Source organism: Heteronotia binoei, chromosome 13, assembly GCF_032191835.1.
Source record: "Heteronotia binoei isolate CCM8104 ecotype False Entrance Well chromosome 13, APGP_CSIRO_Hbin_v1, whole genome shotgun sequence".
In the NCBI taxonomy this organism is placed as follows: domain Eukaryota; kingdom Metazoa; phylum Chordata; class Lepidosauria; order Squamata; family Gekkonidae; genus Heteronotia; species Heteronotia binoei.
The window spans coordinates 33,077,929-33,103,777 of NC_083235.1; the positions used below are offsets into that span (position 1 = coordinate 33,077,929).

The window sequence follows — 25,849 nt, forward strand, 5'->3', positions numbered from 1 at the left end:
GAAGGGAAGGAGGTTGTAAACTGCTCTGAGACTCCAAGTGAAGGGTGGGGTATAAATCCAATCTCCTCCTCCTTTCTTCCTCACTGCTACGCTCTACAGCTCAGCCGGAGCAGTTCCAGGTGAGCCAGCACTGTCTCCCCTCCCCTGCTTCTGAGGGGAGCAGCTCTAGGCAAGTCAGCAGAGATCCCACCCCCCGCCACTGCATGCTGCTCTGCTCTCTGCATGCAGGGTCAGCTGGGGGGTGGGGTAAGTTGCAGATCAATGGCAGGGGGAAGAGTCTCTACTGGCTCACATGTAGCTACTCAGATAGAGCCAGGAGAGGTTCCCCCCTGCCTCCCTCAGTGACTTAACCAGCACAGTTTTCCCTCCCAGTTTGCCGCACAGCCACCAGGCCCAGCCAGAGGAAAGGTTAACTTGGGGGGGGATTTAAACCCTCTATGTATTTTTTTAAGCATTTAAGCTTTTCTGCACATCTGGTGAGTCCCCCCAGTGTGCAGAAAGACCTGTTTAGCCTCCACATGGTCCTGATTCACAGATTTAGATATCCACAGATTGCAGCCACGGTGGTTAACAATATATTAGACAAGTAACAGAGAGATTGCAGTCTCTATTTTACTACTCTGTTTTAAAGAACTGGTGAAAAGGCAAAAAAACTCTCTTAAAATACAAAGAATGAGAGACTCCATGTCTGTGTGGCAATCTCACAAACTCAGCATGCAGTTTCAAACACACTTCCTACAAGAGCTCCTTCCCCCAAAATCTTGGGACTTACCTGCATATTGCAGATTGGCTGTATGCAGGTCCTTCAGTTGCAGTTAAAGCTTGGCCCACCTGGGTCTGCGTCAGACCCAGGGACAGACGTCGGATCTTAAAGTTCTTGGCAAACTCTCGAATCTCTTCCAAGTTTATTCCATCTTCATCGCTACCACTGTTTGGTGGTTGAGGTTCTAAATGCAAGGAAGGAATAAGAAGGGTTGCTAGTCAAGCAATGATAATTCCAGAGCAGTAACTGTGTTAGGCCCAGACAAGACATTAAATCTAATGCATGACCACTATGGACTCTATCTGAAATGGCTCTGGGAGTGACATCTGCCCTATTAGGAGGGGTGCTGCATATACACCGAATAATTGTATATGCAGCCCCCCACAGGGCAAATAACACACTTGGGGCAGTTTCAGATAGGGAAAATAACATGAGAGGAAAGTCTGAAGGCCTTCCTCCACCATGCCAGGGTCTGCATTCAAATCAGGCCTCTGTGGTTTTTCTCAACTGGGTTTCCACAGGGACCTCACAACTGTTTTCTGACTGCAAGCCCCTGTCTGTAAGTCCCTGTAGCAATCACATTATATGTAATGTCCAGTTTGGCCCTTAATCTGTAGCAGGTGAACAAAACAGGAGTGTAGCAGCACCTTCAAGAATAACAAAATTGATTTCAGCATTAAGTGTTCATGGATCAGAGTTCATTTCCTCAGATGTCTTGAGAGAGTACAGCAATTTATATACACTATAGAATGTGGAGCTGAGAGGGGAGATAACACATCCCCTAATGTTATCTCAAGAGCAGTTCTCAAAGATTCAAAAGATGGAATCCAAAGAGTAAAAATAAATTAACTGACAATGAATGTGAGACACACATCCATCCCTCCTCCTTTCTGTTGTGTATATGTACAGATTTAATGGATTTACCCTCCACCACATCTAATGAAGTGAACTCTGATTCATAAAAGTGGCATGCTGGAACACATTTTTGTGAAATCTTTAAGGGGCCAGTAGACTCCTGCTTCACAGTCAAGCAATGTAGTTTGTTCCTGAACTAAATTAGATGGAAACCCCAACCATACACAGCCATGACTACTTTGGCAGTGCAGGCTACAAATTCGGGCTGCCAAAGAGCATGCGATGACTTCAGCCATCACCCCCAAGCAACAACTAAGACAGAGAACCTGGCTTAAGTGGTGCACCTTGAAGATCCCAAGTTAGCATGAACTGAAGACACCACCAGTCTGAGTAGGCTGAGTGAAGCTTTTTCCACAGGCATGGAACAGTGAATGCCTGAATCAGGCACTCCCCCTTGCTGATCTTGACGGGAATTGCATCCTCAACACACACGCACTGCAACCACCTATGAGCCAGAATCATAAGTTCCTTTCTGTCCCATAACTCATGATTCCCACCCACCACCCGGCCTAAGAACAAACAAGGGACCCCGGAGATGCTTACTGGAAACCAGCTGGCTGACTGTTGGAGTCTCTGAGCAGGTAATGGGGACAGGAGCAGAAGCAAGTTTGGTTGCAGGGGGAGGGCTTGCGATGACCACAGCTGGCTGAGTTAATGTCGGGGCAGGTTGAATGGGCTGGACCTGAAGATGGAGCAAAAGAGAGTGACATTCAGATGCAAAAATCCTGAACAAAACCCTGGCTCCCACTTCAACAAACCATGGCAAGACATCCGCAGGTGTACCCAAGCCAGCCCAGATTTTTCCATCAGAACTACGCAGATTTTTCTTAATTTTTCCTGATTTTGCTGATATATCAAATAAGAACTATGCATTATCTGCTCTGTAAGTTTAGACCTGCCGTATGAAAGACCTTCAGCATCATTCAGGACTTGAACCTGGTTCATACATAACATGTTCACTTTGACAACTTGCTTGCATGAATGGGCAGTCACAGACTGGACTGTATTTGTAAATTGCCTATAATGGAGACAATTTGCAAATTCAATGGGCAAGTAATTAAGTATACCATGAGGAAGTGGGAAAAAAATCAGGGCATTTCTCGCTCTGATGCAGAACGTGTTCTGTACATGGCCAGAGGCATCCTTTTCTTTATTCTTAAATCATATATTCCAGACTTGAAAAAAAAAAGGGGGTTCTGGTTCTGACTCCATAGATGACAAAAAAAGAATTTCACACTCCAATTTTTACACTTCTCTCCCTACCACTTTGTTTTGATTTCATGTTTAGCACATTGCATATAACTTAAATTTTAAGACAGATAGCCTGAATCTTAATCATAATCAACATATCTTATCATTTAAAAGGTCATTCTTTAGTGATTAGACATATTCCAATCAACACATTCTAATTAACACTTCATTTTCACCACAAGGATACTTTACTCAAAACACGTTTTGAAAGGGAAACTTGTATGGAATAAGCCTGCTTTCCTAACAGTTCCAACTGACATTCACATAGTCTTTGAGATGTGGATTGATAATTGAGCCCCATTCACTGCCATTAGAATCATAGGGCTTTTTTTTGTTTAAAAAAGGCAAGTTTCTAGGTCTTAAGGCTGAAATACCAGCTAAAACCCAAAAGGGAAAGGAAAGGTCCTCTGTGCAAGCACGAGTCGTTTCCGACTCTGGGGTGACGTTGCTTTCACAACATTTTCACAGCAGACTTTTTTACAGGGTGGTTTGCCATTGCCTTCCCCAGTCTTTAACACTTCCCCCCCGCCCAGCAAGCTGGGTACTCATTTTACCAACCTCGGAAGGATGGAAGGCTGAGTCAACCTTGGGCTGGCTACCTGAATCCAGCTTCTGCTGGAATCGAACTCAGGTTCTGAGCAGAGAGTTCAGAACACAGTACTGCTGCTTTACCACTCTGCACCATGGGGCAGAAAGGGAGCATGCAGTAAAATTTCTAACAATCCCTAGTTGATGTTGAATGCTTTGCACAGCTTTCTGTCTCTCCATGATCAGTAACAAAATGTTAAAAATAAGCAGATATCTGGAAGCAGAATTGCTGTTGCACTGGTTCAGAATATAGCTGTAGCAAAATATGTGTTCAAATGTAAAGCAAGAGCTTGGGGGTTCTTCTGGAGCCTTCATTATCAATGGAGGCACAGATAGCGGCCACTGCCAAGTCCGCGTTTTTTCATCTTCGATGGGCGAAGCAGTTGGCCCCCTTCCTTGGGCGCTGGGACCTAGCAACGGTGATCCATGCAACTGTCACCTTGAGACTGGACTACTGTAACGCCCTCTACATGGGGCTGCCCTTGTGCCGAACCCGGCGGCTGCAGCTAGTGCAGAACGCAGCGGCTAGGCTGTTGTTGGGACTCCCAAGATGGGAGCACATACGGCTGGGGCTGCACGGACTGCACTGGCTGCCAGTGGTGTACCGAGTTTGTTACAAAGTGCTGGTTATTACCTTTAAAGCCCTATATGGCCAAGAACCTGCCTACTTGAGGGACCATCTCTTCCCATACGAACCCCAGAGAGCGCTGAGGTCAGCTGGAAAGAACCAGCTGAATATCCCTGGGCCAAGGGAGGCCAGATTGAAGACTACTCGGGATCGGGCCTTCTCCATTGCAGCTCCACTACTGTGGAACCAATTCCTAGAGAAGGTGTGGGCCCTGCGGTTAGACCAATTCCGCAGGGCCTGCAAGACCTACCTCTTTAAAATAGCCTTCACTTAATACCGAGCCAAGAAAGATTCGCTGGATATGTTTTAGCCACTTAATTTTATAGATCTGAATTATAGCACCATAATGTTAATTTTAATATAAGTTGATTTAATGATGGTTTTATATAATTGTAATTATCGTGAATCATGGTTTTATTGTACATTGTATTTATACGTTGTGAGCCGCCCTGAGCCTGCCTCAGCGGGGAGGGCGGGATATAAATAAAAAGTATTATTAACTAGGTCTGCACCTGTTTGTATGTGCCTTAAAGTACGTACTTCCTGCCGGCTCATTGGAGCCAGAAAAGCAGAGCTTGGGGACTGTATAACAATCGGTAGTGGGATCCAAATACCTCCCACCCTGCACCTATCACAGACCCCTGCCTGTTTGAATGAACCAATGGCAGGCTAGCATGGGAGATTAGAGTTGTATATAGGTTTGGCCCACAGGCCTTAGTCAGTCTTTGTTAAAGCAGCCTACACCATGCTTTTCCTAATAAAGAGCAGTCCTCACTATGATCTTGTCTCTGCAATGCTTTGAACCCACTATATTACAGTGGTGACAAAGGTGGGATCATGGTAGGCGACACAGCAACTGGCCACGCACTGAAGCTCGCAGCAAGCTCCTGCTCCGCGCATCACACCGCCATTGCTCATAAGGGTCGCCACACCAAGACAGGAGATGAGTCAGAACCAAGTTTCCAGCTCCACCAGCTTCTGCAAGGGCCAATCCCGACCAATCCGCGGCGCCTGGCCCCCATGGGCAACTGCCGGAGTTCAATCCCCATCAATCTGAAAGATGGGACCGATGGGTGAAGCAACTCAACTTCTATCTCCTCTACCATGATGTTGAAAACAAGCGGAAGCAGAAACAGCTTTTGCTGAGTCTCTGCGGAGAAGACACACTAGCGCTGGCAGAGAGCCTGATGTTGCTGGCGCAGCTGACCGGTGGAGCTGTGCCGCTTGGCCCGAGATTGTGATTTCGCGAGCCTCAACGAAGCAGGCCTCCACGACGAGAAGATACAGGCCAAACTGACGAGGCACAAGAAGCTTATGCTAGCGGATGCCCTGAACGAGGCGGCCGCCTACGAGAAGTCGCATAAGGAGTGGCAGACCACTGCAATGAACCAGGTCGCCAGCGGGTCCAACTCAGAAGACTCAGGCGAGGAAGATGCACTGCAGACACACCAGGCCCCGAAGCGCCAACAGCCACGTGCCACTGACCCTACCTCGACGAGAGGATGCACCAGCTGCAGGGAAGCCCATGAGCGCCGTTCCTGCAAGTTCCGGAACGCCGTCAGCCATATGTGTGGAAAAATGGGGCACCTCGCATGGGTCTGTCGGTCGAAGTCACTGCGCCCTGGCAGAAAACCAAGAGAGAAAGATGGCCGCCACCACGAGGTCGCGTTCGTGGAGGACATCCAGGCACTCACTGAGGCAAGGGACCAGGTATGCCAACTTCCCATGCCCTCCCCGGGAAAGTACAAGGTGACTATGCTCATAGCAGGCAGGCCCTGCCAGATGGAAGTTGATTCGGGGGCAGGCCAGACAGTAATATCGGCCCGGACAGTCAGGGAACTGTGCCCGGGGAAAGAAGCCCAGTTTAGCCCATCCCCCTTCATAGTCCAGGACTTTCAGAAGAGGGAGGTCGCAGTACTGGGAATAGGAAATGTCCATGTAAAAAGTACGGCCAGTTTTCCAGCTGGCTGCCCCTGATTGTAGTCGAGGGGGACCTGTGCAGTCTACTGGGGCGGTCCTGGTTCAAGGCCCTGGGAATCCGGGTAACCAGCATCCATCACATGCCCGCGCCCTCCCAGACCAATTTCCAGAGGGTGTGTGAAGAATTCCCCACTGTTTTCAACAGGAGCCTGGGTACCTACAAGGGAAAACCAGTGACCCTACAACTAGACCCCAATGTGCAGCCTATTAGATTGAAGGCCCGGTGGGTGCCCTGGCGTTAAAACCCAAGATAGGGGAGGAGTTGGACCGCCTCGTGGCTCAAGGGGTACTGGAGCCGGTGGCGAGCACCAAATGGGAAACCCCATAGTCACTCCAGTAAAGCCCAACGGCAGCATGCGCATTTGTGCAGGTTACAAATGTACAATAAGCAAGGCACTGCAAGGCCACGCTAATCCAGTGCCGGTGGTGGGTCACGTGTTGGCCTCACTGGCAGGTGCTAAGATTTTTGGGAAGCTCGATTTGGCCCAGGCTTATCAGCAGCTTCTAGTAGACGCCACCGCCGCAGATGCACGGACTATTGTCACACACAGGGGGGCTTTCAGGGTCAAACGGCTGCAGTTCGGTGTCAGAGTGGCTCCGGGGATCTTCCAGAACTTAATGGACTCTCTCCTTAAAGGCATTACCAGGGTCCAGTTGTTCTTCAATAATGTGCTGATTGCCGCAGCCATGGAGGAGGAATTCACATCCCGCCTCCAAGCAGTTTTACAGCATTTCAATGGGGCGGGTTTGAAGGTCAAGAGAGAGAAATGTGAACTGGGGGTGACCAGCATTGACTTCCTGGGGTACAGGGTGGATGAACAAGCGATTTACCCAGCTGGAGACAAAATCAGGGGAATTTGTGATGCCCCGGCCCCCGGGAACAAAGCGGAACTACAATAATTTTTGGGACTTCTCAATTCCTACCATGCCTTTCCTTCCCCACAAGGCGGCAGTAGTGGAACCTCTGCAGCGCCTATTGGGCAAAAGGGCTCCGTGGGTTTGGGGTCGCTGGCAAGCCTCGGCGTTTCAGGCAGTAAAGGACATTTTGACTTCCAACAGCTTGCTGGTGCACTTTGACGAGCGGCTGCCAGTCTTCTTGACCTGCGATGTGTCACCATACGGGGTGGGGGCGGTCTTAGCTCACGTGCTGCCGGACGGCTACGAGGTCCCAGTGGCATACTATTCCCGAACCTTGCAAAAGCCAGAGCGCGACAAAGCGCAGATTGACAAGGAGGGTCTGGCTCTAGTTGCAGGGATGAAGAAATTTCATGACTATTTGTATGGCCAGCCCTTCACAATACACAGACCACAAGCCCTTGCTAGGACTGTTTGCCTCTGACAGCCAGACGCCACAAATGCTTTCACCGTGGTCTTGAGGTGATCCATCTTCCTTGCGGGGTACCAGTACGGCCTGTGCTACTGACTGAGGAAGGCGATGGGCCACGTGGACATGTTGAGCCGACTGCCCTCCATGGACCCAGATCCTGCCCTGACTTACCAGATCATGTCGTTGGAGTCCCTTCTGGACCACCTGGTACATGCTACGGACATTGCCCAATGCTCCTGGAACGACAAGACCCTCTCACAGATTCTGGACTGGGTGTGGAGGGGATGGCCAGCAGCTCGAGTAGGGTCAGAGTTCTCTGCGTTTGTATCCCTCCGGGACACATTGTCTGGGTCAAATGACATTTGACCCTGAAAGACACCCCTTGTGTAAACAGGGTGGTGGTGCCCCCGGTTTTAAGGCAGCGGGTCCTCAATGCACTACACGAGACATATCCCGGTATTGTCTGCATGAAGGCGCTAGCCCGCAGTTATGTCTGGTGGCCAGAGATCAATGATGCCATTGAGTCCTGGGTAGCTCGTTGCCAGCCATGCCAGGAGACTCGGCCAGCTCCGCCTAGAGCTCCAGGTCAACAGTGGGAACACACACGAAACCCCTGGTCTCGCCTGCATTTAGATTTTGCAGGGCCCTTCCAGGGACAGGTATTCTTCCTGATAATAGATTCCCACTCCAAGTGGCTAATCACGGTAGCATCCACTTCCACCAGGGCAACACTAAGGGCACTCCGACGGGTTTTCGCCACACACAGGTTGCCAGACACCCTTGTCTCTGACAACGGGACAGCATTCACTTTAGCCAAGTTCCAAGACTTTTGTGGCCAAAATATAATAAAGCATATATGGTTGGCCCCCTTCCATCCCACCACAAATGGCCAAGCGGAGTGGATGGTGTGGGCTACCAAAGAATCGTTTCACTGCATCGTCCAGGGTGATTGGGAAGCCCAACTAGCCGAATGCCTGCTTGCCCAACACTATACCCCTAGTATAGTAACCAGCCGAAGTCCAGCAGAACTGCTCATGGGTAGAAAGCTTAACACATTACTAGACCGCATGCACCCGGACCGGGCCCCAAACCTACAGGAGATACCCAAGACGGTCCGGGCGCCCAGAGGGTTCAACACAGGGGACCTGGTGTTCGCTAAAAACTTTGGCGAGGGAGCGGCATGGATACCTGCCCGAGTCTCCAGGGTACTGGGGTCTGTAATGTATGAGGTCACCTCCAAAGAGGGATTCGCAATGAGTCGACACATAGACCAGTTACGGCCCCGCGAGGCACCAGGGGGCAGGGTAGCAAGCCCTGATACCTCACTGGCCGACAGTCCGGAAGTGGAGACAAAGGAAGCGACAGCCCCGGCGGCCACGACTCAACAGACACCCGTGCTGCAAGAGGAATCGGAACATTCGGCCAGGGCCGAGCATCAGGAAGACCCCGAACCGTTGGCCGAGGCTACAACGCTACTGGACTCCCAGCCTGCTGCACCCGAGGCCGCAACCTCCCCACCTGCAGCCCCGGAACTCAGAAGATCAACATGCGAGCGGTGCAAGCCAGCATACCTACAGGACTACGTAAAATAGGGCTTGCGAACTTAGGAGGGGGGGGATGTTATGTATGTGCCTTAAAGTTTGTACTTCCTGCCAGCTCATTGGAGCCAGGAAAGCAGAGCTTGGGGACTGTATAACAATGGGTAGTGGGATCCAAATACCTGCCGCCCTGCACCTATCACAGACCCCTGCCTGTTTGAATGAACCAATGGCAGGCTAGCACAGGAGATTAGAGTTGTATATAGGTTTGGCCCACAGGCCTTAGTCAGTCTTTGTTGGAGCAGCCTACACCATGCTTTTCCTAATAAAGAGCTGTCCTCACTATGATCTCGTCTCTGCAATGCTTTGAACCCACTATATTACAGCACCAATGTTCCCTCTAAGCTGCAGAGTCTTGTGAGCAAAAATTCTACTTTGTGAGCTACTGGTATTAAAGTTGTGAGCTACTGGCAATAAAGTTGTGAGCTACTGCATAAATTATTGTGCTCTGGGGTCATCCCTGAGCTAAGACAAAAATGTGTGAGCTGGAGGCTAAAAATCTGTGAGCTAGCTCATGCTAACTCAGCTTTGAGGGAACACTGGTCTACATCCTTTCTTCTCTGCTCCCTTCCCGATATGGCTCATCATTCTGCATTTCTTCCCTCTTGCTTTCCTATTTAGATCTGTGCCAGCACTGCTACCTTCTCTCCTTCACCACCCGCAGTATTCCTCCTTCCCACCATTCACCACTGCAAATTCATGCAAAGGGTCTGGCTCAGGAGATAAGCAAGACATCGTATCACTGTTGCGAAACCACCCGCCCTTGCACTGATCTTTTCTCAAAGGCATGAACTGAACTCCTTCAAAGTTTCAGGTAAGAAGACACATTAAGCCTGCAGCAGCCAAACAAAACAGGAACTCTGGGGAACCTTGAAGAGTAACATTAACATCTATTCAGTGTATGTTTGAAGAAACACTGTCAGTGTTTAAGAAGCCCCTGGACTCCTGTTTCTATTTTGCTCCGTTTGTAGTGGCAGCATGGCAGCCTCCAGGACAATGCTCAACAGGAGCCATCTCTTGGTCAAAGGAAGGGGAGGGGCCGGTTTCATAGGAATCATGTTTCTCTTTTGAAGAAAGCATTGTCTACAAAACACTGTGAAAAACAGATCTCATGGAAATTTAAACACAGGTCACATCCTTTTACCCCACAAACTGACAGAGATCCATCAAAAGATGCAATACTGGAAATATCCTCAGGGTACCTCAACAACTTTCTTTCTTATGTATAAAAGCTTTAGATCTACTTCAACATTGCCTCCCTGCTGGGTTTGCCATTTAGGAGACAGTCTATACCAGTGGTACTCACTCCGGGGCTTATGGAGAGCCACATTCATAATGACCATAAGCCAAAATAGCCATCAATGGTGGCTGTTTCCAGGTGGGAATAACCTGCCAACCCAGAAGCTTGCTTCCCTGAAACTTGGAGCAGGTGCCACAAAGGGGAAAAGTGCTAAGAAGATACAAAGGTGGCATGTCAAAGAGCCACAGGAGCCTCCAAAGCCACTGGTAAGTCTCACTGTTCTAAACAAATTATCTGTTGAAAGAGGAAAGGTCCGTATATCGCTCTGCCCTGTTTTATGTGTGCTCACACCCTGGTGCACAACTCGCTGCAGATGACTTCCCTTGCACAATGCTGCCTTGGCTAGGCTGAAGCTCACCTCACTCTTTGCCAGAGACTCTGGGGTGCTTGGTTTCCTGACAGTTGTTGCTGTCTGGATGGTGCTGCTGGCTAAGGTGGCAATGACCTGGCCTTGGGCATTTAACAGTAACTGTGGTGTCACTGCCTGCAGCTGCAGATTCTGGGCTGGCAATGCAGCAGGGACAGGGTTTGCTGTAGCAATGCCAGCTGGGTTCACCACCCATGGAAGAGTTCCAATGACCTGGAAGAGGAAAAGAAGGAGAAAATGTCCATTCCTGTAGCACAAAAAATCCTTAAATATCCCTCCTCCCCATTCCATCTCCACTAAGGGAGGTACAGAACAAGCTGGATAGCCATGTTAATGTGTCTACAAAGATGGAAAAGAGCAAGAGTCCAGTTGCACCTTAAAGACTAACAAAATTTGTGGCAGGGTATGAGTTTTCGTGAGTCACAGCTCACTTCACTATATCAGGCTGTATCTGAATAAGCGAGCATTGACTCACAAAAGCTCGTAACTTGTCACAAATTTTCTTAAGTCTTAAAGGCTCTACTAGAATCTTGCTCTTTTCTAGGGGTATATATATATATATAAATACACATTTTTGTTTGCTTGCTTTTATAGGTTGTCACTGTGATCTTCTTCACATTTTGCTCATTTTAGCTGCTGTTGTTTGATTCACTTTTATCTTTCACAACATTTTCAATTATGCTTACTTCTTTCATGCCTTTCATATTCCATTGATCTATTTCTATGCATTCGTGTAAAAACATAGGCAACCATTTTAATGGTATTATTTATACCAAATATAATGAACTTGGTTGGTTAAAAAAAAAAGACAACTACAGAACCAATGTCAGAAATTGGGATTTTTGAGCTGAAAGAGCCATGCAATTTGGTGGCATCAACGGGTGTTGAGGTTGGTGGGACCAAAGCAGGAGTGTGAAGAAACAAAGCACAGGGAGGGACGGTGGCTCAGTGGTAGAGCATCTGCTTGGGAAGCAGAAGGTCCCAGGTTCAATCCCTGGCATCTCCAAAAAAGGGTCCAGGCAAACAGGTGTGAAAAACCTCAGCTTGAGACCCTGGAGAGCCGCTGCCAGTCTGAGAAGACAATACTTTGATGGACCAAGGGTCTGGTTCAGTATAAGGCAGCTTCATATGTTCATATGTTCACAGGAAGAAAAACTAGCAAAATAAAACAAAAATCTAATGCCACCTTAAAGAACATGTATTTCAATGTATAAAATAGGCGGGATATAAAAGATATTATGAGAAAAAGAATATTTTGATTAGGTCATTATATTGATCGTATAAGCTATTGTGTCATATATATTTTAAAGCTATGTTGTCAGATATAATTATGTCATAATGCCATATATACTACATCACATGTTTTTAAGCTATAATATCATACTTTTCTTTCTTTTCTTTTTTGCTTGACTAAGAAATATTCTGGACTCTGTTGAACATGTTCTCCTCTCATGCCAATTTTACCAGGAGATACGGGCAAGGTTCATTAGTTCCTTAATAAGTAGATTTCAGGGCCATTCCAGTCTTTCTAATTTTGAAGTTTCTAATGGGAGTGAACCCACAGATTATAGGTCCTTGTGCAAGGTTCTTTTCAACTGCATGTAAAGTTTGCAAAGATATATTATGTTCTGAACCCCAAATTGTAATTGCTATTTTATATACCCTATTTCCTACTGTTATCTTATGCGGTATTTGAATATTTTGTAAGTATTTTAGCTTTATTTTTTAGCTTTTGTAAATTTTTCTGATTTGTGCTGGTATTGTATTAAAATCGAAAGAAAGAACGAACAACTAAGGAATATCTTTAACATTCGTAAAATTGTCTTTTACATTGTTTTCAATAACTACATTTCCTTTAGGCAACAGGTGAAAATTTTTCCAAGAGATTATCTTTTTGACACCTTACCTGGAAAATCAACATAGATTTTTTCCCCTAGTAATTATAAACTTTGAAGAAACAGACATATCTATTTTTGTTTCTGTATAAACAGTACTGCCTTTTAACATTTCATTGAGGAATACTCCATTAACAAGCAAACAGCATCCACTGGATTCTTCTAGATGGCTGTTAGATATTTGTCTCTTGTACCTTGCATGGTGTGGATTACACTGTAATGATATTAACTGATTAATAATCCAAACTGAGGCAGGGCACTCAGGTAGGTCACCACCAGCTAAAGCACCAAATGCAGGTTTGATAAACAAGGTTCTCTCTAGGACTGCTACAAGCACTGTTTCTAATGGCTGATACTGAACATGACCCAGCCATAATTCAGCTCATTTCAATCCTGCTAGTTTTAAAAAGAGGATCAAGTATGTCAGAAGTGATGGGATTCTTAGCTTCAGTATGTTATAATCTTAACTCTTCTAAAAACAACATGGAAACAAAAAAATAGTTGTGGATGTGCTGTGCCTATATATTTTTTTAAATTACACTTTGAACTTCTATACATTTTTTTAAAGTTTTCTTTGATTCTAATTAAAAAAAGGAAGCACTGGTGCCATCTCTTCAGGTCTTCCAGAAATGACTTTTTAAAAAATGATTACGGAATGCCTATGAAATGGCTTAATTGTTCCTGCCCACTAGTGTTGTCTGGAGGATTTCTAACTGTGCAATCCTAAACAGAGTTACATCCTTCTAAGCCCATTGACTTCAACACAGAAGGATGAAACTCTGTTTAGCATTGCACTGTTAGCACCTGCATTGATTTTAACTGCTTTTTATTATCCATTTTATAGACTGACTGACTGCCATCTTGGACACCTAATTTAGAGGCAGAAAGGGGGCATATATATAAATAAAATGATAAAAAGTGTGCTTGCTTTTTCAGACCAGGACAAGCTCCCAATTCACTTCCCATTCCATTAGTATTTTTGCATTAAATGTGTGCTGAAGTCTTATGGGACTTACCTGTCCCTGTGCATTTGTCAGGATTTGCCCCGTAATCCCTTGCACACTGGGAATAGTGTTTGCAATCACTGGCGTGGCAGCCAGAGAGCTGAGAAGCTGGGTTGGGGCCCCAAGAGAAGCTGCACTGAGCTATTGGGGATGGGTGGGTGGAGAAAAGAACCAAAGTCAAGCATTAAAACAATCTGTTATTCTGGATTCATATGCAAAGTGGAATCTATATAATCCTGCCCTACCTTACAATACTGTTCTAAAGACTGCTGAGATAATACAGGGATGGCCAGCCCCGAAGCAGTTTTACCTGACTCCCAATAGATCCTACTAACTTTTAAAATCAAGTGGTATTCTTACCTGTTATTAATTTTATTTATTGTATATTTTAGCCTATTCTATGTTTTGAAATACAATATATGCCTCCCTGAGCCCTCTAGGGGAAGGCGGTCAACAATAATATCAGCTTGCCAGTACTGGTCTGGATCTTCACCAGACAGTTCCACAGGCACAAGGGCTTCCACTCACAGAGCACAATTGTCCACCTCTGCCGGCAGCCCAAAATATCCCCCAAACTGCATCACTATAAATGGCTTACAATGTTCTCCCCTTCTTCAGCTTCTCCTCACAATAACCCTGTCAGGTAGGTAAGGCTGAGAGGGTGTGTCTGGCTCAAGATCACCCAGCATGTTCTGAAGGCAGAGTAGAGATTCAAATCTCCATCTCCCAGATCCGAGTCCAACACTCTAACTACACTGTGCTGGAGTGTGGAAACTTGCCAGAGAAGTTTCGGCTGAGTGAGAATAACTGGCTCGTGGTCACCCAGTGAATGTCATGTATGAGTGGGGATCTGAACACCACAAACAGCATAACATTCTTAACTACTATGATTCACTGGCTTCCTCACTGATTATTATTATCATTATTTATTTATGCTACTTTGACAATACAAAATGGCCTTAAACTGTGGCTGGTGGTCACTGATTAGGATTCCTCACAGCCTTCCGGGAAAGATGCTGTAGGCTGCCCCACGGGAAGCAAGTTCTATCTTGCTTGTCATGCTGCAGCATTCTGAGACAAATGCAAATATGGCGTATTTACAGTCAACCATTATCATTACAAGAACAATCAGAAATCACAGCATCTTAGAATCCATGGAAAGCATATAAATAATAAAAGCAACTCAACCTCACAGGGTTTCATTCAGGCATCAACATCCCAACAACAGACAGGACTTATCTTTCCCAGCTATGTTCTGTGACTATTTATTTATTTAAAATCTTTATTGGTTGGCTTTCTGACTTGCGGTATTCAAGGCAGAGTACAATGTAAATAATACAACAATTACAGAAAGTACATAGACCCAAAGAGGGCTCATGCTGCCTTCTTTTCTACCGCAGTATAATCTTGCCAGGCACAGCAAGGGGGGCGGGGGAATGATTGAAAACTTCTCCATTCCTCTCTGCCTTTAAACTAGCAAGCAATTCCTGGTTGACAGTTTTCAGCTCCTTACTATTCCGGGGTTAAAGGCAAATCCCGCCGGCTGAACCGTGATCTGTGTTTGCGTCTCCAGTGGCTTGGCGACAGGCGGTGTTGAAGCGGTGGTGGCCTGTGGCAAAATGGCCGGCTGAGTCTGAGGCTGGAACACAGTCTGTGTTTGAACTGGGGGCCGTGGCTGGACTGTTTGCTGAGCCTGGAGAGGCTGGGCCGGCTGCAAAGGGGCTTGTATGGCTGTGTTTAAAACTGCAGCAGCTGTGGATGCAAGAGCAGGAGAGAGACAAAGAGAGACTAAATATCCACCACAATGTTGCACTTCTCTTTCTCCAGCCCTGTAAGTTAAAAAAAACCACCACTGTTCCTCAGTTTGGGGCACATCCACATATCTAAAACATTCAATGGGTGGGAAAACATAACAAGTCCAAAAATGAAAATTTAAAAGATGCTATTTAGCTAGCTAGAGAGATAAACAAAGTGGCATATTTATGAGTAGCAGTGTCTGATGGAATAAACATATGCAGGGTTTTTTTGTAGCAGGAACTCCTTTGCATATTAGGCTACAACCCCACCCCCCACCCCATGTAGCCAATCCTCCAAGAGTTTACAGGGCTGTTCTTACAAGGCCTACTGTAAGTTCTTGGAGGATTGGCTACATCAGGGGGGTGTAGTGTAATATGCAAAGGAGTTCCTGCTACAAAAAAAGCCTTGGACATTCATATTACTACCTGTCGCCATAAGTTCCTTCCTGCTGCTTCAAGAAGCCAGGTACAGCTGGAAGGTAAACTGGCAAGGAAGCGGCTAGTTGCATGGAGCTAGATATGAAGACACAAGTGCTTGTGTCAGCTATCTCAGCCTACAGCCACTGCAGTCATTCATAGGCTTTTGAACATAGAGGGTAATTGGTAGGCTCCTATGCAAACTGGGCCACAGTGACAAGCATTTTCTCAACTATATTTTCTTGATCAAGTGTCCTTTTCTTTTAACAGCCTCTTGAAAATAAAAGCTATTTTCACAAACTACTTACCAGAAGAATAACCTCTCTTAAATCTGGTGAAACTGACCAGCATGGAATTTGCTGTCATGAAATATTCTATTGTTCATGTTTATTGATTCAAAGTCAGCTGCAATCTGCTTTCTAAAAAGCTCCAGAGGTGGCTACCCAGGCATTCCTATGCAAAGGTATTCCCAGTCTAAGCTCAACAATTTCTTTTTCTCTTTTTAAAGAACTCAATGATTTCAATGGGCTTAAAATGAAGTAAACTTTCACTGCAATCCTAAACAGAATTACATCCCTATGAAGTCAATGGCTTTGAAGGATATGATTCTGCTAGAAACTGTATACATAAGATTGCACTGTAAGGCATGTTAATGAGCTGCAAATGATACAACGGCCGCAAATAAATGTTATGGACACTGGAATTTTGATGTGTAAATGCATATTGCAAAGTCTTTCCCATTCATTTCAGGGGAAGGTGCCAATAAACAAGTGTATTTCTTTGTATCAAAGGATTCATTCTCTCTACTGAAGTGAATCTTGAAACCTGTTCACGGCATGCACAAGGACCTGGCTGAGAACCACATATTTAACTAATATACAGTAGTTAAACCTGCTAAATTCCCTCTCGTCTCAGCTAATAGATCTAGAAACCATGCCAGCAGCTCCTTCCAGTTAGCACCTCCATACGCAGGTTGCCTTAGTGAAACCGCCCCCCCCCTTACAATACTACATTTCTTTTAAAAAATATGGCAAGCTCTTGAACACATGACGCTCCCTTCTACTGTATCAGCACCATCTACTCAGACTGGCAGCAGCTCTCCAAAATCTCAGGCTGAGGTCTTTGATATAACCTACCACCTAATCCTTTTAGCTGGAGATGCTGAGGCCTCAGCCTGGGACCTTCTGCATGCCAAGCAGATGCTCTACCACCAAGCCACAGCCCTCTCTCCACCACATGAAGCTGCCTTATACTGAATCAAACCACTGGTCCATCAAGGTCAGTACTGCCTATGCAGGCTGGCAGCAGCTTTACAGGGTTTTATGCAGAAGTTTTTTGCATCACCTACTGCCTGGAGATGCCAGGGGTTGAACCCGAGACTTTCTGCATGCTGAGCAGATGATCTGCCACTGACCCACGCTCCCCCCTTTCCTCTTCCAAAGGTGTCTCAGTTTGACATAAGCAATTGGGACACTGTCACTCAAGAAGGCCATCCTGCAGAAGAATGCGGTTACCTTGCAGATTGGCTATAGGTGATTTGAAAATTCCCCCAGTAGGAGAGGCGGCTGTCAGTCCCGGAAGGGCAGCGACCGTTGCTGCAGGAAATGTCCACACAGCCAGCCCCTGCTGACCTGCCACTTGACCTGCAATACTGATGGGGATAAGAAGAGGTTGAGTAACTGCCCCTGCTGGAACCATTACGCCTGTCACAACTGTTGCTAAGTTTTCCTGAGTCAAGACCTGCAAAAGTAAACAAGATTTAAAAAAGAAAAGGGAAAAAAAGATCAACGCCACTGCAGACAGCATCAGCGCAGCAGCCGCGCCAGTGAGCCCACGGGAGGCCCAGCCCAGCCAGGTGACCCCTGCCTGAGATGCACCCTGTGGGGCTTTGCACCCCGGGCCAGCAGCTGAACAGATGCAGCTCTGTAAATGCCCAATGGGGGGGCTGGTTGCAAAATCAATAGTAGGGAGCAGGCGGGGACATTCTACAGCACTGAAGGATCATGCTAGGCTGCAAGCGCAACAAACCCTTTGCTTCAGAGCACAATCGTATATGGCAGGGGTCCCCAATATGATGCTCGCTGGCACACTGACACCCACCAACACCTTTTCTGGCACCTGCCAAGAGTTTTTAGAAAGTGGGTGGGAGCAAGTAGGGCTTTGCACCAGCAAAGCTTCTGAATGGCCACTGGATTGGCAGTGCATTTTAAAAAACATTGCTTTGGCAGCCACTGCCATCCCAGCACATCTTCACTGTGTGACTGAAGGGAAGCTATGGTAGCCATTTTGCAGCTAGCTTTGCCTCCTGCAGCAGCCATTTTGTGGCTGCTCCCACCATGCTGTGTCAGAATTCTAAAGGTGCCTGCAGGCTCAAAAAGGTCAGCGACCTCTGCTCTACGAGTTTTATGTTGGCACTGGCATTTTTCTTGGGCAAAGGGAAGTTTGTGCCCTATCCCAGGTAGAGTAATTGATTAGTGCCCAGCTTGCTTGTGTGGTGCAGGAAAGATCCTCCCTTATCACAGGAAATCATTTCCCTGCAATGTTCTCCACAGTCTTTGATAAGACAGTGCAAGAAACACAGGATTTGCTCCCTGAGAGGGGCCACAGCTGATATGATGGCGAGGAAACACTGCATTTTAAGGAGAAGGCCAGAGACCTCCCTGCCAGTGGAGCTATGCACCAGAAAAAGCACCCAAGCTTGCTGCTTCAGGCAGCAGGCTGGAAGCTTATTTACAAGAAAAGCTATTCTGGTTCTCTCAGCAGGTGCAAACAGCACACCCACAAAGAGCAGCAGTAGAGACAGGAGTGGGGAGAGGAGGAGTCAAAGAAGAAGAGCTTGGGGGAAAAATATGTTTGCCCCCTCCCCAGTACTGGCCATGAGTAAAGAATCCACATAAATGCTCTGCCTACAGCCACCCATTTGAGTCAGAGAAATTGAGAATTTCAATTTTCTCCAGCTCAAATGGAAGGAGGGGCATCCTTTTTCACAGTTCTATGTGTAGGGCTAGTCTGCCTACTGGTCACAGACCATGATTGTTCCTGGGACTGCTGGGAACACCAAGAGTCAAGCTATCCATCAGGCAAGAAGACTCCTGACTTCAGGCTTCACAGCAGATGTGGGGGGCCCTGAACTGAACCAAGGTCACAGCTCTGAGAGAAGAGGGTTAACTCTTTCCCCCATGCTCCAAAACATTCCTACCTAAAAACTCCTTTTATGTCCCCCAAAGCTGGAAGAGGAGGATGGGAGAGGATCTACTGTTCTTTGAACAATTTATTCACAATAACTGTTGCCCACAGCAGTTTGCAGTGAACAGAGCTGGGGGGCTACTTTAGACCCCAGAGGAAGGGATGCTTCTCCTCAGCAAATATTTCACAGTGGGCCCTATAGTGCACATGGCTCTGAAGAGGGCAGGACCTGGAAATGTTCCTTTTTAGCCTTATATCCTAATAAGGGTTAACACAGTTGTACTGCATGTGCCCAGAGCGCTATCCCTGTGCTAAGAAACATATACCCGCCAATGACAATGGAAGAGTGCATTTGATTTCTACATATTAACAAACTGAAAAATGTGAACTCATTACAGAACACTAAAGCTCCATGTAACAGGGGCGTATTCCCAATACTAGAATATTCAATGTCCGCACCATTCTGACCAGACAAAGTACCAGTTTCAGAACATTCTCAAATAAGGAAGGGACTGTTGGCAGTTCTGCTTCTCTGCAGATCTGAGGCCCGACTCTGGTTCTCCCATGGCCCTGAACTCTCACTTATCTACCCAACCCTGAATGCAGAAATTGAATGCACTATTTCCTGTGTTCACTGCCCCATGCGATACCTCCCACATACCCAACATAAAACTGTAGGGTAGTTACCTGTGGTGCAGTTTGCACTGTGACAGGTGTGAGAGTTTGTGTTTGCTGGCTTGTCACTTGGCTGAAGGGGATGACTCCTGGGACGGGCGCAGGAGTTATTTCCGGTAATGTCTTTACTTCACCTTGAACAGAATGAAACGTGGGTTCATCTCTGAGCCATAGAATGTTGATCCAAGTTAATACCACTGAGTGACCTGAAGGTAGAACTAGTGGGCAGAGCCTGAAAGCACTTCCAGTGACAAAAGGCTACTGAGGGGTAGTTTGGAGTAGGGAAATGGAGGGCAGGAAAAGGTTGTACCTCCATCCAACCACTAACAGATCTCTGAGCCCAATCATCCCTCTGTTTAAAAGGAGCCATGGAGGTATGCATGCAGTGTCTAATTTGGCCCTAAAAGTCTTGCATTTCTGCTGAAAAACATTTTGCATTCTGAAATTCACGGGATTGGCTCCAGTCCAAATTTTCAATTTCAACCAATTCCTCCTTTTGACCCCCCTCATGGTGTTCCTCAGGTTCCCCTATTCTTCAGGAGCCATTCCTTGTGATCAACGGACTGCAGAAGGAGGCAGGAAAGTTCTGTTCTGCAGGTAGAAAATGTAGTCTTGGTCCAACCCAGTGGTAATTTTCACTAATGGAAGGGGGGGGGGGGAAGTCTTTCCCTAATTCTTTCCACTCACACTGCAGACCCCCATTTCACACCTCACTCTGTTTCTGTGCCCCCTGGAAGAGCAGCCTGAGAAAGATTTCAAGCTCTTCTGTATAAATCTAGGGGACAGTTCTCCATTACTTTTTTTTTTTTTTAAGAAACAATGCTTTCTTTTTTACTTAAGATTCCTCTTCCCACTTAAAATACTGTACAGGAAAACATGAAAGAAAATGAGAAAGAACAGAACCTCACATACACTGCACACTTAACGGATGACAAAAGGCAGAGAAGACAAGTATCAAAGAAGTCTAAACAATCCAAAAGGTACATGATCCCATGACTGTAAAGTTCTAGTTTCTTCCTCAATAAATAACTGACATTGGGGGAGGGGGGAGAATTACTATGAGGGGATGCTAAAAGATACTTGACGTATCTTTCAAATTAATTGTAATAAAATGAATTACCCCAAACAGAAAGGAATAAAAAATATAACAAAATATAACAATGATGGCAACAGTGTACAGATAAACATCTATGAAAGGTTTCCAGATATCTAAAAATATGTCCAAGCACAATGTTCATCTATATCCCACACGTCCAAATGTTGATGAAGCTGTAAATTCCTCATTCTGTTGAATTACTGGAGGTGGGCGTTTATCTTTCCAATGTAGTAATATAAATAATTTAGCAACAGGAAAGGCATGAAGGATCCATTTTGTGGATTATCAGCAAGCAAATACGTTTAAAAGTACATAAGCATCTTCAGCAATCAATGAGTATTCTAATACAAAACTGATGCGAATAATTGCTTCCTCCTCGACCAAATAACTGGGCAGGCTTAAAACACTTGCTTAAGAGATATTCTACTTCATACTTTACTTTTTAGAAAAAAATCACTGGGGTGTCTAGGATATTCTGAACATTTTTTACTGAATAAGTCACAGCTTAAGATTCACAGAAACAACAGGTATAAAATTTATGGGCGTATCTCATTGCTTTGGCAAAATAGGGCCATCTAGCTCCTTATTCCATACATTTCTGAGACTTGCTTATTGTATTTATTAATTGGCATCAATATTTATAAACAAACATTATTGGTTGCATTTTCTGCATTGATTCAATGAGAGTTCCCAAGAGTAAAGGAGATTCTGAAACAGTCCTGCAGGGACATATTTAGATGTTGCAATTGTAAATATAGCCATTCAACAGAAGTTGACAGGTCATATCTATATCTCAGCTGAGAAATAACAAAAGCTCATTGTCACAGGCTATTAATTGCTCCAAAGCAAAAATTCCCCGTCTGTCTAAGCCTCCCATTAAAAAAGTTTTATTCCCAATTTTAAATCTGGATTGGCCTATAGTGTTAATTTAGCATATGAAAATGTGTGAAATTATTATTGTTATGACACCATAATTCTCAAACTGAAGAAAATGCAGGAGGGACAGAATCCATTTTAGCATGAATAGACCCTATTTAAAGAGGGACACCAGATAAGAAACTTCCAAAAGGAGGAGAGTTTCAACTGAGAGAAGCAATCCCAATAATTGGTACAAGCAATCCCAATAATTGGAAAACCAAACCTCCTTCATTAAATGGGAGCTGTATCCTCTTTAAAGATACCCAAGGTGATAAGGAACCCCACCATAAATTTCCCAAAGTATTAATTTTACAACTATATCTACATGTTTATTTATTTAACTTATTTATTTGTGCCTTTCTCACTGGGACTCATGGTGGATCACACAGAGCAAGTCCATGCAATCAACAGGATGGGACATTCAATAAACAATGAAATAGGATTTGGGTTGTAGAACCAACCAGAATATAAATAAACAAAATTTAAACAAATATACATTTTTAATCAGAGATATAAAGTCATGAACATTATTATTTTGTCTGACAGCACAAGCCAGAGATCCCAAGCATAAATCAAGAATAAGAGGAGAAAGAGGACAACCTTGTCTAGTACAAGTTCCTCCTAGTTCCTCAAGAGGAAATGGCACAGAAAAGTTGCCCAGCTTCTCTGAATTGTTTGGTTACAAATATAGCTCTATATTTTTGTGCTAAAATACCTTTTGAATAATTCAGTTCTGTGCAGTTTGTGGAATACTAGGGGGGGGGGGGGAGGGGAGCCTTCCTGATCCACCAGGCAGTCCCTTCCATATGGTAGGGGCTGCAACAAAGAACACATGTGTACAGGCAGTTGTTGATCTTGCCCATCTGCAGGATGGCACCCGCAGAAGGCCCTGCTCTGATGAGTGAAGCTGTCATGGTGGAGCGTAGGATCTATAGTGTGTTTACTTTGTTGTGTGTGGGTGTAAAGTGTGTTCCTCTTTGTCATGCCACCAGCACAGGTTAAAATGCAGCCTCGCATACTACCAATACCTTGGGGAACCCTGGAACAGGTTGCCTCTGAGGAAGTGCAAAGGGCAGAATTTCTCAGTTACTTCAGTTGGTCTTATGTACTATATGAGCGTGTGCAAGTGATCTATGGCATGTATGAGAAGATGCTGAATCACAGTCTGCTTCCTTATACAAGAAAGGGCTTTTTTACTACACATTAAGGTAGAGCACAGAGAAAATAGCTATCATGCCTACTGCTTACATATCTAAAGAAAAGAACAGAAATGTCACACTAAGCTAACATGAACAATATGAAAGTTATTTCTGAAAAATTATAAAGTATTTATGAAAAAAGAAAATGTCCACAAACATACTCTGAGCACAGCACCAGACTGAGCAAGAGATTCCAGAGAAAATGGTAAAACACAGTTCCTCTGTTCCTCCTAGTCTATACACATCCTAGCCAGTGTTAAATATAAGGAAGGCTACTTAGAAAGTTACAAATGTGATCTGGCATGTCAAACTCATTTGTTACAAGGGCTGGATCTGATCTGACAAAAATGAGACCTTGTCGGGGCAGGCCATGTGTGTCATAAAGTTTAATGTTACATAGCAGAGATATAAACTTTATAAAGGACACAAACACAAAGATTTTTCTAAAACTTAAAATAAAAGATGCTTAAAAGAGTAGCACTCTTGCAATATTTTCTTTTATTTAACGATTTCTGATAACATAAAATCTGTAAACAATGTCTGTGCTGTAGCAATCTTGAGTTCAGGTGTTGTTCAGGTACATGTCTGTAAGTTGAAAACCTACTTTTGATTTACTGACATTCATTATAGAAATTTCATGTTCAATGCTTTGAAACTAACGTCCAGGGGAAAACATGAAATGGCTGCGCACTGTGAGCTTTTGTACATAAGTTGTTTCATATGCTGGTCAGCCAATGGAGAAAATAGGGGCTTTGCTCTGTAGTTCCTGTGCGATTGAGCAAGCCTGGCAAAGCAAGCTGTGATGCAGAAGGAGGAGAGAGAGAAAGAAGCAGATGACAATGAGTTGATTGTGGGCCTGATAGGAGCCCTCTGGAAGCCTGATTCCATCCTCAGGCCACATGTTTGACACCCCTGATCTGCAGGGTTTTCATCGCCTTGAAGCCTCTTTCTGGTCAGCAGATTTCAGTTAAGAGTTCTGTTTGCCTTGACAGAATCAGCACAAAACAGGTCCTCCTCCTCCCTCCCAGGAGTATTATCATCTCTCTTTCTCCTCTCACTGACCAGGTCAGGCTAGGTCAAATAAGCTTTTCCTGAAGTCTCCAGGAGATTCTTCCTGAAGTCTTTCTAGTGTTTAATGCCTTCAAATCTCTGTTCCCTTCTAGATATCATCCATCTAGCTGGGTGTGTGTGTGGCAGGGGGAGAATTGGCCCATCTCATTGTTTCTATAGCTAGACCTATTAGCATTTCTAAAAGTGTGGCTGAGAGGAGGTTAAAAATCAATTGAAATTACTTTCTCCCTCCTACCTGTTTTTCTGCTTTCTTAGGAGCATGGCTACATCTGAATCAGGCCTGACAAAAGTTACCTGGAATATGACCTCCCTCCCTGCAAATGGACACCACAGCTCAATCCAAAGCTGACCTACTTCTTGTACATTTCCTCTGAAGAACAAAGATAGGCTAAGAAACAAAAATAAAGAAAATGCCTCTTACCACCCGAATTGGCCTGTGTCTTCTCTGTGGGTTGTTCCACTCTTTCCCTCCCTGTTTCACTGGGCTTTGGAAGGCAGCTCACGGGAGCTTCTCCTCCCACTGATGCTGTTGTAGTCGTTTCCAAAGTTTTCCCTGTGTTCTCTACAGGGAGTGGAGCATCCACCCCCACCTCCAGCACCCTGATTGTCTCATGACCTGACATCACAATCACCTGAAACGAGAAAGCAAAGCAGAAGAGGGACATGAATGGACTCAAATCCCCAAAACAATGAATGATGAGAAGAAACAATAGTGATTTAAACCACCAATTATTAATGTGTGGTGTAGTGGATAGAGTGTCATACTAGGATCTAGGAGACCCAGGTTTAAATCCCCACTCTGCCATGGAAGCTGGCTAGGTGACCTTGGGTCAGTCAATCTCTCAACCACACCTGCCTCAAAGGGTTGTTATGAGGATAAAATGGAGCAGAGGAGAAAGATATAAGTCACTTTGGGAACCCAGTGGGCAAAAGGTGGGGTGTAAATGATGTAAATAAAATTAAAATGAAACTAATTGAATCTTTAGCTGAGGTCACAGAAGAAGCATCATGGCCACAGAATGGTCTAGACACAACTTGGGGCCAACAATTAGACATAATTATACATGTGTCTGGAGGTGGCAACAACCCTGAACTCTGAAACACTCCTAGCCCCCCCCCCAAAAAAAAAAGAAAAAAAGAAAACCAACAACAACTAAGACCAGGAATTCCAGGCCTCAACAATATGCCTGATCTCCCAACTTTTAAAAAACTGAAACACAGCTGGAAGGGGCTGCCAAAGAAATAAGAAGGAAGAGGGGAGAATGTAACCTTTCCTGGATAATATTTTCCCACGCCAAGCCTACACCCCCATTCCCAGAGTTCTCTGGACAGGAATGCAGAACTAAACAGCAACTTCAGGTTATTCATTTTGAAATGAGACAATAGCAAGAAAGGAAGAGTTAACACAGACACAACTCATCCTATTGCCACTCTGTACATGTTGGCAGCCCCCCCCCCAGGCCCCCACTCTGCTCACCTTTCAGTAAAAAAAGCAAATATAATGAAGAAGTTGGGAGAACAGTCAACATGCAACATGGACACTGGTCATCAGCAGAACAAACTGGTACCTTGGAGGCCACAACTACAGTTCCTGGTGGTGGGTGCTTTTGAGAATTCCTGCCCAAGAATCCACTATACCACCCATACCACTTAGGTGGCTTGCCCATTCCTTTGGTATGGCAGCTATCAAAGGCAGTACCATCTCACCCTGTGGAACAGGCATCCCTGAAGCAGTGAGAGAGGGCACCATCTGTAGAAGTTTTTAGGAGGCCCTGTAAAGCCATTCTATTTACAAGCACTTTTAATGGACTTGCAGATGCAGGTAGTTCCTGCAGGAAGGGAGCCAATGGGGTTTCACTATATTTTCTTTTTAAT

At 45.3% G+C, this 25,849-nt stretch overlaps 1 protein-coding gene across 1 annotated transcript in view; it reads right to left on the bottom strand.

The window, feature by feature from the left end:
• The window catches only part of POU6F1 (POU class 6 homeobox 1), a 45,264-nt gene that overhangs the window by 3,207 nt on the left and 16,208 nt on the right, over nt 1-25,849 (bottom strand). The window contains exons 3-10 of the mRNA XM_060252690.1: nt 24,396-24,606; nt 19,703-19,824; nt 17,344-17,569; nt 15,130-15,368; nt 13,629-13,757; nt 10,709-10,930; nt 2,222-2,360; nt 773-947 (exon numbers count right to left, since the gene is read on the bottom strand). Coding sequence (XP_060108673.1) covers nt 773-947; nt 2,222-2,360; nt 10,709-10,930; nt 13,629-13,757; nt 15,130-15,368; nt 17,344-17,569; nt 19,703-19,824; nt 24,396-24,606 — 1,463 coding nt within the window. The remainder of the gene's footprint in view (nt 1-772; nt 948-2,221; nt 2,361-10,708; nt 10,931-13,628; nt 13,758-15,129; nt 15,369-17,343; nt 17,570-19,702; nt 19,825-24,395; nt 24,607-25,849) is intronic.